Genomic DNA, 14122 nt, shown 5'->3' with positions numbered 1-14122 from the left:
CTGGAGGATGGTTTATTCGATCCGCCCTTTAAACTGCGATCTCTCGTGGCCACATAGGTATTGTTCGCACTCTTCTTAGCAGAGGTGCTGAAGTCAATGTCAACCGCGGCCGATGTCAAGGATGTGGAGCTCTGATATTAGCTTGCACCAGCGGTTATGAAAGCATCGTCCAGAATTTACTCGAAAAGCATGCGGACGTCAACTCTACGGGCCATTCGGGGACTGCGTTACAGGTGGCCATTTCTGCTGGTCATACCACCATCGTCAAAATGTTACTAGAGTATGGGGCTGATGTCGAGATGGTCCCCGAAGATTCGTACTACGGGAAAGGTCGAGAGGTCAGCCACACCCCCCTGTTGAGGGCATATCAGCGGAGTGACCGGAACATGATAAAGTCGCTCCTTGATAAGGGAGCAAATCTTCACACTTTGACAGGCAACTACGATGCCAATGACAGCTTTCTGGAGATTTTATGCTTGATGAACAGAATACTCGACGTCAAGACCATTCTTGATTGGGGTTTGGACATTAGCCTTGGTCTTCCAGCGGCGTGTTTTAAAGGACATCTTGAATTGGTGCAGCTGCTACTCGACAGTGGTATTAATCCAGATGTGCAAAACGCAAAATTTGGGGACCCCCTTGGAGCTGCATCTTACGGAGGACACATCAATATTGTTCAGCTACTGCTGAAAGGGGGAGCAACCGTCAATGCCTCGTTCTCGATTTATGGCGGTCCACTACTAGCAGCGTCAATAAAGGGGCACAATCAAGTCGTACAAACGTTGCTTGACCACCGCGCCGACCCGAACGGCAGCTTTGGGAGTATACAAGAGTCTTTGAAGCAAAGATTCCAAGCCCCAGGCCGCCAAGCTGGATCCTGGTTTAGCATTGCTCGATATGGAAATGCACTCCAAGCAGCCTCTCAAGCCGGTCATGAAGACACGGCGCAATTACTCTTGACAAGCGGTGCCGATGTGAAAATAAGAGGCGGAGAATATGGCAGTGCGATTGTTGCGTCCACGTTCAAGGGCCATAAGGGCATGATCAAGCTACTCTTGGAAGCTGGTGCAAATGTAGACGTCCTCGATGGCAGTTGGGGTCATGTCCTTGAGGAGGATTGGCATAAATGGCATAACGATATTGTTCGGGATTTGATTGCGAATCATTCCGTATCGTACATGAAAGCTACTACGCGACGTACTTAAAGAAAACTCAGAAGGTGACATAAACGCAGCCCGACTATACTAAAAAGCCGACCAAGCCCTATATTGCTAAGCAGTATAGCCCTCACGGAAGCTATCCAATATGGGAGTGATGACATCCTCTAGGTGACACTTGGTAGAACTGGAAACATCACTGGTGAAGTGGGATAGGCTCTTTCCGCGCGAGCAAAAAAGATGGGTTAGCAAAGATAACAGTTGATTATGTTTTTAGAGCAAAACATGAAGACAAAATTCGGCATATGCCCTGTACGTGCTGACACAGTGGCAAGAGAAATCTCGACAGTATACAAAAGTAGTGAATAACTGGCCTGCTTTATTTATGACTTGTCGAACAAAATTTAGCTCCAATGACATAGCAGCATATATGAGAGTGACTCGTGTCAGGGGCCAGTTCTTCTGTATATCCTGTTGGATCCAGCGGTAGCCAGTGGAAACATTGGAGTTTTAATAGAAGGTTCGCAGACCACTTGTATGTTGATCTGACGATTACAACAGAAATACTGTTGCGTTAACCTGTATAGTCCATTCCCAGAGCTTGATATCCCTTGCTAACGGGCCAAGCATGATGGGATTTCCATTCTCCTAGAACACCTAATAACGCTGCCCTCTCCCACGGATCGTTGAAGTAGTCACCATACAGCATGATTCCCATACCTGCCGTCGTCAAGTTCGGGGGTGCTCTCAGATGATGCAGAGCCAGACCGCAGAGTTCCAGTATCATGGCACGGACTTGATGTTCGGCTTCTCTGTGTGTTCGCCTATTGGACCCGTGTCCGCTGTGTTCAAGGTCGTCAGTTTTCTTGAGAAGCATACGGGCTAGACGTGAACTGGTAGAAGATCTGCCAGTGTTTGGGGATAAAGATTTTAGGTACTGTAAACTGGGATTCTCGGCAACGAGAATCATCCTCGCCAAAATGAAGTGTTGTAATGCGGTGACCTCCACATCCGATCCGTACCACACCAAGGGAAATATCTCACCGCGGGATCGGTCCGCCGGGCGCTGCGTTAACGGGATGAACTGGCGGGCGCACTCGAGCAAGAAGACATCCTCTTCACTTCGTAATCTCTCTATATGGAAGGCCGTGAGTCAGTTCAAGAAGCAAACATGCGAGTCTTTGGAGGGACGCCTACCCCACTCCCTTTCCGACCTATCCCCCATCTTCCACTTAGCAACTTCCGACATGAACCATATCAGCTTGTTCGCAAAGCATGCCTCACGCCCCAAGTCTTGCTGGGCAGTAATTTGTGGAGATCGTCCCAGCGTCAAGGCAAAATAGATTTCTTGCCTCACCGCGACCCAGTATACGGCGCTTAATAACCCAGACCATTGTGCAGGGGCGGCCCGCAATATCGCCTTGGTAATATCGAGAAAGTTGACATTGCTGTTGCCGTTCCCGTTCCCAAAGTCAGGGTTCCCCGCGCCCTGGGCATCTTCGGGGTCCATCTCTTCAAACTGGCGGAGTATGAGCGCGGCAGCCGCCAGGTTCTCGCGGTATTCCTCGTCCTCTGTCCGAGAAACCTCGTGAAGAGCGGGTATGCAGCGGAGCATGTACTCGAACGCGCTCTGCGGCGTCAGATCCGGCAGCGGCTGGCTCTGATAAATGACCACGCCCCCCGGTTCCGCCCGGAATTTCGGGTGCCGACATAGATGACGCGCCGCCACGGCAAAGATAGCATCCCTAAGCGGCTGGCATTGGCGTGCGCGCCTCGCAACGACGAGCTGGAAGTGTCTCTCCTCATCGCAGAGATCAAACTAAGAATACGGTTAATAATGTACTCCGGACGTCGTTCTGTGGGGCACGTAACCCATTGAGAGAGCTCTTCTATAAAGTATCGTAGGAGGCAGGCTTCCTTGATGCCGTCGGTTGGTTGGGCATTTTGAATGCTTCCAATCGGGTCTTGTTCTTGCGTTGTGGCTTGGAAACTGTCTTCAGCAGGGGAAAACTGGTCGATGCTCTGGACGGATGCTCGAGGGCTATGGATAGGCGCTTCGTCATCTCTCAATCCGAGTCTTCCTGGCGGTAAAGCCGTCGTTGGCCAGGGAGAGACGGCGGATGTTCCAGAGCCCGACGGCGAGGCTGGAAGGATTTGAGTACCATCATGTGTTACAGTTTCGGTTCTTTGTCTCTTGGTCGGCGTTGGCCGAGGTTGAACTTCTTCGAGCCTCCTTACGCGGTTCGCGACATCTGGGGCCTCGGGGAGATTATGTGCAGTTTCTTGAGCGGCACTTGGCACGGAAATCCGAGGTTCGGGCAATGGTGTAGTATTATTGATTGGGGATTCGTTGCTGGTGTCTTTCTCCTGGGCAGTAGCGGCGGAGTTACTAACCCCTCGACTATCGAAGCGAACTTATCCGAAAGATCAATCGGTGGTCGTCGAAGCAGAACACATTGGCCAAAATCGGCAGCACGAGAAGAGTGAATACTTACAAGCTCGCGGTTTGCTATTTACCCAACGTTGCTCCCTCGAGAAAGTACCATCAAAGTTTGCCGTCGAGCCGTGACGGAACGAGGGCCTTCGCTCGGGACGATGGCATTCGACGCCACGCTTCTCGCATCTACTGCAGCGGGGCTGCTGGTCGTCGCCTGCATGTTCGATTTGTGTCAGAAAGGTAAGGTCTTTGGTCAACAGCCATGGCTGCCAGGACGTCAGACATCAACTGGCTGGATCCTTGACCTTGGTTCCATGGCCGAAAGTAGCCCCAGAAAACAACCCCAGAAAGTAACCCCAGAAAAACAACCCCGGATATGGCAAACCAACTTACATTTCTCATGTCTCCCTGTACCAAAAGGTTGACGTCAGACTAGTGGAACCCTGTCACGAGAACAATCCGCGAGCGCCCGAGCACATACCTTTGCATCTGGCGCAGGGCTTCGTGGCACTTGGCATCGCCTATGGGTTACGCCGTGCTGTCGGCGAAGGATGGCCACGACTATTGCTGGCTGGGCGGTGGGGGGACTAGACGTCGCCTTCCACTTCGAGCCCAGACAGGAAGGTCTCGCCTAGCCGACTATCCTGTTGGTGGTCCGTGGCCGGTGGTAGCGGAGGTCGAGAAGGGCGGTGCGCGCTGGGATAGGCGGACGATGGAGGAAGAAGAAAGGAAACGGAGCCGCCTCATCGGCGACGGCTGCTCAAAGAAGCAATCCTGCACTTGGCTTGCTGTGGAGAAGGAGTCTTTGCAAGCGCCCGGGGAAAGAAACATAAAATGCCGTGTAACACTTTGTGGAATTGACCAACTGATCTTATGTGTCCAGTTTACCCCGCATCCCAAGCCATTCTGCCCCAGAACACCCCAACTCCGGGGGGCGATCTAAATCTGGGGACAAGAGTCAGGAATTCCCTAATGCGGTAAGGGCCGCCGATGGATATTTCTTGTTTCGAGTGAGTTAGGGAAGTCTGCGAAACTCCAGACCGCCGAGAACGAGATGGCATTCGGCATCTGAACTGCGTCTTGTCACTACTAGAAAATTGCCTTAAATAACCCAGATTGGAAAGAGCCGGCGATGTTAAAAGAGTCGTATATGACCCCAAGCTCCTCGACGATGAAGCTCTGCAGTGTCGCTCTCATCTATACTCATAGTGTCCTCGGCGAATTATAATATTCACTTCCTTTCAACCTATTAAAGTCAAACAAAACGCAGAACCTCTTACGAAAAATGCCCGGAGAAAAGCTCAACGTCGCTGTTGCTGGCCTTGGCCGCATGGGTATGTCTCGGCCCGCATTCCTCCGAGGGGGAAGCTCTCGGGAGCTTCTGCCCGAGAGCTTCAAGCTCAAGCTGGCTGATGGTTTGGAATGCTAACTGGCTGTAAACAGGGTTGCGACATGCCAGACACTTTGCGACACTGACACCAAAGGCCGACCTCATCGCTGTTAGCTCGCCCGTGCAGGCCGAGCTCGATGCTGCCGTTGCCGAGTTCGGCCCTCTGCGGACGTACCTTGACTACGACGAGATGCTGCGCAAGGAGTCGACACTCCAGGCAGTCATCGTCGCGAGTGCTACCACAGTGCATGCTGAGCAGGCTATCAAAGCCATTGAGAAGGGCCTTCACGTTCTGTGCGAGAAGCCCCTCAGCACGAGCGTCGATATCGTATGTTTACCCCTTGCCTCGAAGTGGACTGAAATGCGTTGAGTGAACCATGGCTAATACCGATTGAAAACAGTCGCAATCAGTTGTCACGGCCTACGAAAAGTCCCTCCTAAAGAACCCCAACCAAAAAGTTATCTGCGGATTCTCCCGTAGATTCGACGCATCCTACCGGGATGCCTACCAAAGAGTCGCCCGCGGCGACATCGGCGCGCCGTCCGTCTTCCGCTCCCAGACCTGCGACAAGCTCGATCCCTCTGGTTTCTTCGTCGACTACGCCGAGTTCAGCGGCGGCATTTTTGTCGACTGCTCCATCCATGACATCGACCTTGCGCTGTGGTTCTTCGGCGAAGACAGCATTGTCAAGAGTGTCGCCGCTATTGGCATCACGGCCGTGCAAGAGGGCCTGAGGAAGCACAATGACAGGGACAACGCCGTCGCCGTCGTCGAGTTCTACGTAAGTACACGCGACCGCGTGACAAGCTGCTACGGAACCGAAACTAACCAATTGCGACCGACAGGGCGGCAAAATCGCACAGCTCTTCTGCTCGCGCATGATGGCCGCCGGGCAGGAGGACACGACCGAGATCTTTGGCACCAGCGGCAAGGTCGCCGTCAACACGCAGCCGCAGCTCAACCTGGTCAACCTCTACGAGCCGACGGGCATCCGCCGCGAGATCCCGCCCGACTACTACGGCCGGTTCCGCGAGGCCTTCATCACCGAGGCCAACGAGTTCACGGCGTGCTGCCTCAACAACACGGAGCCGCCAATGAAGCTTGTCGGCGCCGTCAACGCCGTCAAGATCGGCTGCGCGCTGCAGGAGAGCTTGATCACGGGCCAGAAGATTGAGTTTGACGAGACGGGAAAGCGCATTGAGAACGCCAAATTGTGAGAGCCTAGATGAGGGGATCTATATACTGTAGAAGCGGGATGCGCGTGTGTACTTGTGACGGCATCGATATACGATGATGAGTTCATGAGGGTTTAGAATGCTTGGAGGGTTAGACGCATGGGTAGTAGGTGGCACGTGGGCAGGACGGCTGCGTTTGGTAGAGAAAACAACGTGTTTCTTCGTCATTATCGTCGTCCTTGTCGCATTTTCGAGCGCGTTCCATGGTCACGAGACAGGCGATTGGCGAATTGGGCCTGTCCTGTTTTAGTATTCCGGCGGGTTCTATTCGCAGCGTTGCAATCCGCGGCCAGTCGCTCCAGGGTTCATTGATGACGTAGCGTTATGGCCCCTTGTCAGGAGGCCTTGCAGCGATGCCAGCAAGCAAACTATGAGGCTTAGCTATACTAGCTGGTAAATGGATCCTCCGGTCCGCTGGGGCCCTTGTCACGATCCCGCATGGCGGTGCCCCTCGTCGGAGCCTCGACTAGCCAATGGCGTATCGAAATAAGGCGGTTACGCTACTATTTACACCCGTACCTTGAATTGCCCTGCGTAAATCCTTATGCAGCACAGATGACAAGCAAATCGAGAATTGCCTGTTCAGGAGCGAGCAGCATTGGAGAAGGGGTTGTCCTTGGCAGGCCATGTGGCCAAAATTCCCCGTTTAGCTTGTGCATTGTCTGCATTTTACTCCGCGGGTTTCTAAGGGGCAACTTGCTCCTAGCAAAACTTGGGTCTGGTTGATCTTGTTAGAGGTTGACTCGACAACTTGGGAATGTCATCATGATCTGGGACTTGGGGGATTCCCTTCCCTCTTGAATGCAGTGGAGATGCTTGCCGCCAGACTTCAAAGTGTGCGGGTTGTGACAGTCATGACTTGCGTGGAAAGGCACAATGATTGAATCCCGAGGTAATTGGTGGTACTCTGTGCCTGTCGCCAGAGCCTCCGGCATCTTTGGGCCGGCGCGGGACTCCATCCCGAATCGCCCCGGCCCCGGCAACATTCAATTGTCAGTATGGGGCCCATGTCGTCATACCAAGTAAACGAGAGCCAACTAGCATCGAAGCCAGCCTTCCCCCAGGTCGACTCTAAACCCATAGCATCGTCAACCCTGGTTGGATAATTAGGGCGGGCTCTCATCTCAACCATTCCCCCAACTCCCCATACAACCCCATTGACAGTGTCCGACCCCGCCTGCAGCCAACCAATTGCCCATGTTCGACTCCATGTGCTTGGGTGTCTCAGAAAGTCTGGAAAGTACTAGGACTGTCCGCTAGTGTTACAGGGCGCTGGGGGGAAAGCCTCGTCGCCGACGAGTCCCCTAAAGGGAAATCCTCGGCCAGAAGCCCGCTCCATGACGCCCGACCGCAGCCCCAAGGTTCGAATGGCCAGCCCCCCCCCGGTCTTTGAGTCTCTCCCCTTCGCTTACCACGTCCAGACCAAGCTCGAATATGAGTCGTCTCGACGTCCCAACGTGCTCATCCTTCGCCGAAATGTCGTAGGTTTGGCTCACTCCACGGTACATGACAGATCCACCTTTATTTCTTCCCCGTGGGGGACATGCAACCTGATGGACGTGTCCACTCCATTGGTGGGGAGGTTAATGCTGCCTTGGTCGCCGGGAAATGGCCGAAGCCTGGGCGCCAACTTCGACACCCTCACTCACGGCCCCCCTAGTCTGCAAATGAATGAACCCCAAGAAATCCGGTTCTTGTTTTGTCCTGGCCTGTTCCCCTGCCCATTGTGCATTTCAACCCTCAACACCAAGTCCCGATACTAATATATAAGAGCCTCCTCGGCTCACCTGACATCCGGACTTCGTCTCATTTTAAGCCCATCACCTTTCAACATATACTTTATGCAGTAGTGTTACATTTTACGTTGTCTATCATACAACAACACCACCACCAATAAACATGGCGACAGGTCCGAATTCCCTCAAAAAGGTCACGAGCAGCGACGTCGCTCGCGGCGAGCACGTCGAGGACTTCATCGAGACCGTCGAGATCAGTCTCAATCCCGCCGAAGATGTATCATACGGCCAGAGCGGTATCCGCGGCCTTGTGGACTCGCCATACGTCGGCGGTGCCGCCCTCCTTGCCTCCCTCGGCGGCTTTTCCTTCGGCTATGACCAGGGCGTCATCTCCATCATCAATGTTATGCAACATTTCCATGATGTCTTCCCTGAAGCTGCCACGCCCTTTGGCAAGGGCTTCATGACGGGCATGCTTGAGTTTGGGGCCTTTCTCGGATGTTTGTTCATGCCCACTCTGGCAGATAAGATCTCCCGCAAGAGGGCGCTGGCTGTTGTCGTGGTCATCTTCAACATCGGAGCCATCATGCAGACAGCGGCCCAATCCTACGGAGTCTTAGTTGCTGGTCGGACCATCGGAGGCATCGGTGTCGGAACATTGGCTATGGTGAGTAAACATGCTAGTCGAAGAAACAGCACAGTCATCGTTAGAGGACAAACAAGCTAACAGGTCTTGTTTACAGGGCTCACCAATTTACATCTCTGAAATCGCGCCGCCCAACCTGCGAGGCACTCTTCTCGTCTTGGAATCCCTTTCAATCGTCACCGGCGTTGTCATCTCATTTTTCATCACATACGGTACTCGTCACATGCCAAGCGAGGCCTCCTTCCGCCTCCCCCTTGGTCTGCAGATGGTATGCTCTACCCTGCTCGGAATCGGAATCTTTTTCTACCCGTACTCCCCTCGATGGCTCGCTCTCGTCGACAGGCCGCAGGAGGCCCTCCAGTCCCTGGTTCGCCTGCGCCGCCTCCCTGCCGACGACCACCGCGTTCAGGCCGAGCACCAAGGCATCATCACCGAGGTTGAGGTACAAAAGATTATGCAGGAAAAGCACCACCCCGGCAAGAGGGGTCTCGCACTTGAGGTCGCAGGCTGGTTGGACCTCTTCTCCCCAAAGCTCTGGCGCCGCACCGCCGTCGCCGTCGGTATCGCCTTCTTCCAACAGTTCAGCGGCATCAACGCATTCATCTACTATGCGCCGACGCTTTTCCAGTCTCTGGGGCAGTCGGAGGAGATGGCCCTCGTCATGTCCGGTGTCTTCAACGTTCTCCAGCTCGTAGCCGTCGCTGCTTGCTTCTTGATCATCGACAAGGTCGGACGTCGCCCGCTCGCCATCATCGGTGGTATTGGCGGTGGCGTCGCTTGGGGCATCATGGCTGTTCTCGTGGGCGTGTACTCCAAAGACTGGGCCGCGAGCCCTGCCGCGGGCTGGGGTGCCGTCGCCATGGCATTCTGCTTCGTGCTGGTCTACGGAGTCTCCTACTCGCCACTCGGCTGGACGCTCCCCGCCGAAGTCTACCCCAACTCCCACCGGTCCAAGGGTGTAGCTGCCGGCACGGCCACAGTGTGGCTTTGCAACTTCATCGTCGGTGTGGCCACGCCGCCCATGATCGAGCAGACCGGTTTCGGCACGTACGCTTTCTTCGGTGCCTGGTGCTTCATCGCGTCCGTCTGGGCCTACTTCATGGTCCCGGAGACCAAGGGCAAGACGCTGGAGCAGATGGATGAGGTCTTCAAGGACACAACCGCCCAAGAGGAGAAGGAGATCATCAGGCAGCAGATTTACGCGTCCCGGGGACGGCAACCACAAAGCAGTCCTATTTCGGATGCGGAGGGCACCAAGTATGCTGTTTGAATAGGGAGACGGATTTGTCATTTTTGGGGCGTTATGCATCATCAACGGAAGCATTTGTTCGGTTTTACTGGATTGTACAGGTATATAGGCACGATTATGGGACATGGGACATGAATATCAAGATACCACTTCAAAACTAAGATCCGGCCATTGCAAAGTGACTCCAATTGCTATTGTGAAGCTTTCAGCTTCAGTTTGAAGTGCTCATGGAAATACGAACAATCATGGCAGCAGTGTGGATGGCGTATGGAGATGTAGATCTCACTCGAAGATTCTCATGTGTCCGTCATAATGTGGCAAGCATACAACCTCCAACCCGAGTTGCCAATGGCGGATCCGAATAACTGACTCGAGCTGAGGCATACGCAAGCCTCCTATGATGCCAAGGCAATTCCAGCAAAAGTGGCGAAGGACAACATGTATCAGAGTGCTAAAGAACTCAAAGCCGCCCACTGCCGTCGATAGAAGCCCCTGCATTTTCCCCGCAAACCCGTGAGGCACGGCTTACATACCTACCAATCGTTATTGGTGCTCCTTGACAAGCTACGACTTTGTCCATCATCCGTCATCTTGGCGAGGATTACCTCTTTGGGTAGGTGTCGGCGATGGGCCTGACGGATCCACGCCCATCCGGCCCTACAGCTTACGGCCCGCTTTCCCCTCATCTCTCCACACACCCATCATGCAACCCCAGACGCGGGGGGAGGAGTAGGTGCACCGAGAAATGACTGGATGAATTCCCAACGACTTACACGTCTTGGACAGAACTAGGCATGTGACCTTGGGATGGAGGGTCTTTTCCATCCCCCATAGATAACTCGCAGACTGGCAGCACCTACCCCTCGAACGGCATGGGGGAAGATGCATTTTATTTTCCGGGGTGCAGGTCAGATTCTGGCGGGATCTCTTTCCTCTTCCTCCGAGAAGGGTTATGGCCACCCGACGTGACAGTTGACATGATGCCGTCTCCATGCACACTTTGGAGCTGTCTCCGTGTCTGCTTGTATAGATTAGTCTGAAGAGGAGGAACCGACGCGGAAAATATGTTCCTCGACGCGCTTAGAAACACTGTAGCTTGCTTCGTTCTCGACTTGTCCCGCACGTAGCTTCTGAGCAGGAGATCAGAGACAGAAGATAAATAGGATGGGTGCTCTCCGTGAGAAGGGTGTAAAGAATCTCATATCATCACTGCGAAGCCAGGCCACCACGAAATTATCTTCATAAAGCTACTATCCCGACCATTTCTCGCAGTATCAGCAATGGAACCTCTCAGAATCGCCGTAGCAGGCCTTGGGCGCATGGTCAGAATCCGCAACTTAGCTCAGTAAAACCTCAAAGGGAGCCTGCTGACACAGAACAGGGCCGTCGACACGTCCAAAATCTCATATACCGCGTACCTCGCGCCTCCGTAGTGGCAGTTTGCAGCACCGAGCCGCACGAACTGGAGTGGGCGCGGGCCTTCGAGGAGTACAAGGAGTTCAAGGTCACAGTGTACAGCTCGTACGAGGAGATGCTCTCGCACCCCGGACTTCAGGCCGTCTGGATCTCTACCAGCACCGATGTACACGCGAGCCAAACGCTGGGGGCTATCAAAAAGGGGCTGCACGTCTTGTGTGAGAAGCCTCTGAGCACAAAAATGGACGAGGTATAACCCCGCGAGCTTCCCTGCGAATGAAACAACTATTTGGCCCATGGGACGTGAAGTACAGCAGAAGCAGATTTCTGACATGTCCGTAACACAGATTGCAGAAGTCGTTGAAGCAGCCAGAGCCCGCCCCGATCTCAAAGTAATGGCCGGTTTCTCCCGCCGCTTCGATGCCTCATATCGCGATGCCGCAACCAAGATCTTTGACGACAACGCCATCGGCAACCCCTTCATCGTGCGGTCCAACACATGCGACCTGCTAGACCACACGGGCTTCTTCGTGCGCTACGCCCCCCGCAACGGCGGCATCTTCGTCGACTGCGCCATCCACGACATCGACCTCTCGCTGTGGTACCTCTCGGACCCGGTGCCGAAGGCCTGCTGGGCGACGGGCACGCTGCAGCACCACCCGGAGCTGAAAGCGATGAACGACGTCGACAACGGCGTGGGCGTGGTCGAGTTCTGGGGCGGCAAGATTGCGTACTTTTACTGCTCGCGCACGCAGGCCCACGGGCACGACGTCTGCACCGAGGTCACGGGCACCGAGGGCAAGGTCTCGGTGAACGTCGTGCCCCGGGCCAACAACGTCGTCATTGCGGACAGGCTGGGCGTCAGAAACGAGGTGCAGCCCGAGTACTGGCAGCGGTTTGAGGATGCGTTCGCGCTGGAGGCGAATGAGTTCACCGAGTCCGTCCTCAGGGACAAGCCGGTTCCGTTGCCAATCGAGAAGGGCGTCAAGGTCATGGAGATTGGCCGGGCGTTGCAGGATGCCCTTCTGACGGGGGAAGTGCAGAGGTTCAATGAGAAGGGACAGCGTTTGTAGAGTCGGTTATAGAATTTGCAATGACTGAACGTCAAGTTTTAGCACCGCTATTTGGTCTTCTTTTCCAAACTTGGACAACGAGTCAGTGTTAAGAACAATGATATTCATCAGACCATTTATATCTATTCCTTATTCGAAGAAGTCATTAATCCCGCTAAGTCCAGAGTAAAAATAACATCATATGCTAATAACAATGAAAGTAATCGCATACTGATCCACCAACTAGGTTTCCGAATTGCTCTCTCATTGACTTTGACGAAATCATCGTGCGACTTTTATGTCCAAGACTGGAAGTGAGGCCATGTAGAATATTTATACCCAGCATCTCCAAGTTTTAGTGGCAAGGAAGCTATCTACCATGAGTTTCAGTATAAATGACGTCCGGCATAATATATTTATCGAATGCCAATTATAGAAACAGCATAGGGTTTCTGAAGCGGGATACAGGTCATCAGCTTTCGACATTCTGCACAGTTGTGTGTGAATTGCAGGTTCAAGCTCGCTCTCGCAAGTTTCATTACTTCAGTACTTACAGTGGTCGACCAGCCAAGGTCACCGCAGGGTTTGTGAAGAACGCAGATCTGGCTCTTGACTTACACATGCAGGTTCGTGCCGCCTGTCGTGCTAATTAGCAAAAGTTACGTCTCCATCTTGAACACGCTCGATTCGCACTTTGCATTTATTTTGTATTTTCTATGCATTCAGGCATGCTGCATTGGAGCTTCTGAGTGTAAAACGTGGAATACTGACGCTAAACAAAGCTTATTTTGCGTCATTTTGCTCAGCATTGACCCGCCTGATTGCTGCCTTCTTGCCTGCTTTGGCAGACGTGTAGGGTCTGTAAAATGACTTCAGTAAGTTGAAACATTTTTCTCAATCTCTATGTCGCTCGTATAAGCCATAAAATCAGCACGAAATAGAGAGAACACAGAAGCTCGGAGTCTCAAAACAACTATACGAATAACATGGTTTTGTAGAATCAGAAGAAAAACGTTACACTGTTGGATTACTCAGCTAGAATACAGGGAGCTGGCTAGCAGCAGCAGCTGGCCGCGGTAACGGCCGCGGTAGCGGAACTTGGAGATCTAACCTCTGGGCTGCCAACAGTGATATCTTCACTACTGCTGCTGCTGCCAACCTACCTACTCTTCTACACAGAGATACAACCACCAGAATACAGTACCAGTTTGACCTTTTGTTTACGTTCGATTACTTCCCGTACGGGTAACCTGTGATTCCAACATACACCGAGTCTTCATGCTTGTGTACGAGTTTTGAACATCCTGAATAGCATAGCTGACATCTACCTGTTCACAGAGGCCTATTTATCCTCCGTTTCCATGCCCTGGAGTTCTAGAGACTGGGCATGCCAGATACTAGATATCGCATCTGCTTAAGTTTCATGGCTTTGGCTGTTGAGCAATGAATCCACAATAGCTCCCTCTCGTCTAAAAACCGAGAGATTTAGCTTGAGTCAGTGTTGCCGCGCGCCTTAATAAAGAATAGAAAAGTAAAAACCTACTATACGATGAACTCTCGAAGATCATCCTCTGCATTCACTGATCGCTGGTGAACGCGCTTTAGATGCTGGCGAAAATTGTCCATTCTTGGCCAGAACTTTTCCTTCAATTTACAAGATCCAATATTGCATTTATATCTTATGTTGGATATAGTTTCCGGATGCCTTGTGTCTCTGTGTCTGTGAAGATTTTCAAGAGTAGAGAAGGTAAGGAAGCCTTCTTTGCGGTAGCATCCGGGGACATCGCATGTGTAGGCCTTGTT

General features: G+C 52.9%; 5 protein-coding genes across 5 annotated transcripts; 4 read left to right on the top strand and 1 right to left on the bottom strand.

Annotated features, from left to right (window-relative positions):
- Positions 1 to 269: 269 nt before the first annotated feature.
- On the top strand, positions 270 to 1205 carry EsH8_VII_000445 (ankyrin repeat domain-containing protein; the record flags this gene model as incomplete). The annotated part of the gene is made up of 1 exon (XM_083270578.1): positions 270 to 1205. The coding sequence occupies one exon, from the start codon at positions 270 to 272 to the stop codon at positions 1203 to 1205; it is 936 nt and encodes a 311-aa protein (XP_083128135.1).
- A 735-nt stretch (positions 1206 to 1940) lies between these two features.
- Positions 1941 to 3325, bottom strand: EsH8_VII_000444 (uncharacterized protein; the record flags this gene model as incomplete). The annotated part of the gene is made up of 4 exons (XM_083270577.1): positions 1941 to 1999; positions 2202 to 2291; positions 2355 to 2976; positions 3320 to 3325. 4 exons carry the CDS (start codon positions 3323 to 3325, stop codon positions 1941 to 1943), a joined length of 777 nt encoding a protein of 258 aa, XP_083128134.1.
- A 1554-nt stretch (positions 3326 to 4879) lies between these two features.
- On the top strand, positions 4880 to 6202 carry EsH8_VII_000443 (uncharacterized protein; the record flags this gene model as incomplete). The annotated part of the gene is made up of 4 exons (XM_083270576.1): positions 4880 to 4928; positions 5038 to 5312; positions 5386 to 5766; positions 5831 to 6202. 4 exons carry the CDS (start codon positions 4880 to 4882, stop codon positions 6200 to 6202), a joined length of 1077 nt encoding a protein of 358 aa, XP_083128133.1.
- A 1917-nt stretch (positions 6203 to 8119) lies between these two features.
- EsH8_VII_000442 (uncharacterized protein) lies at positions 8120 to 9872 on the top strand (the record flags this gene model as incomplete). The annotated part of the gene is made up of 2 exons (XM_083270575.1): positions 8120 to 8623; positions 8700 to 9872. The coding sequence occupies 2 exons, from the start codon at positions 8120 to 8122 to the stop codon at positions 9870 to 9872; spliced, it is 1677 nt and encodes a 558-aa protein (XP_083128132.1).
- Positions 9873 to 11131: 1259 nt separating this feature from the next.
- EsH8_VII_000441 (Gfo/Idh/MocA family protein) lies at positions 11132 to 12340 on the top strand (the record flags this gene model as incomplete). Its single annotated transcript, XM_083270574.1, has 3 exons — positions 11132 to 11173; positions 11233 to 11517; positions 11615 to 12340. The coding sequence occupies 3 exons, from the start codon at positions 11132 to 11134 to the stop codon at positions 12338 to 12340; spliced, it is 1053 nt and encodes a 350-aa protein (XP_083128131.1).
- Positions 12341 to 14122: the final 1782 nt, after the last annotated feature.

The sequence above is a fragment of the Colletotrichum jinshuiense genome, chromosome 7 (assembly GCF_051148585.1).
Source record: "Colletotrichum jinshuiense chromosome 7, complete sequence".
NCBI classification, from domain to species: domain Eukaryota; kingdom Fungi; phylum Ascomycota; class Sordariomycetes; order Glomerellales; family Glomerellaceae; genus Colletotrichum; species Colletotrichum jinshuiense.
Note: the sequence above shows the minus strand (reverse complement) of the source record. Positions and strands in the feature narration are given on the sequence as shown.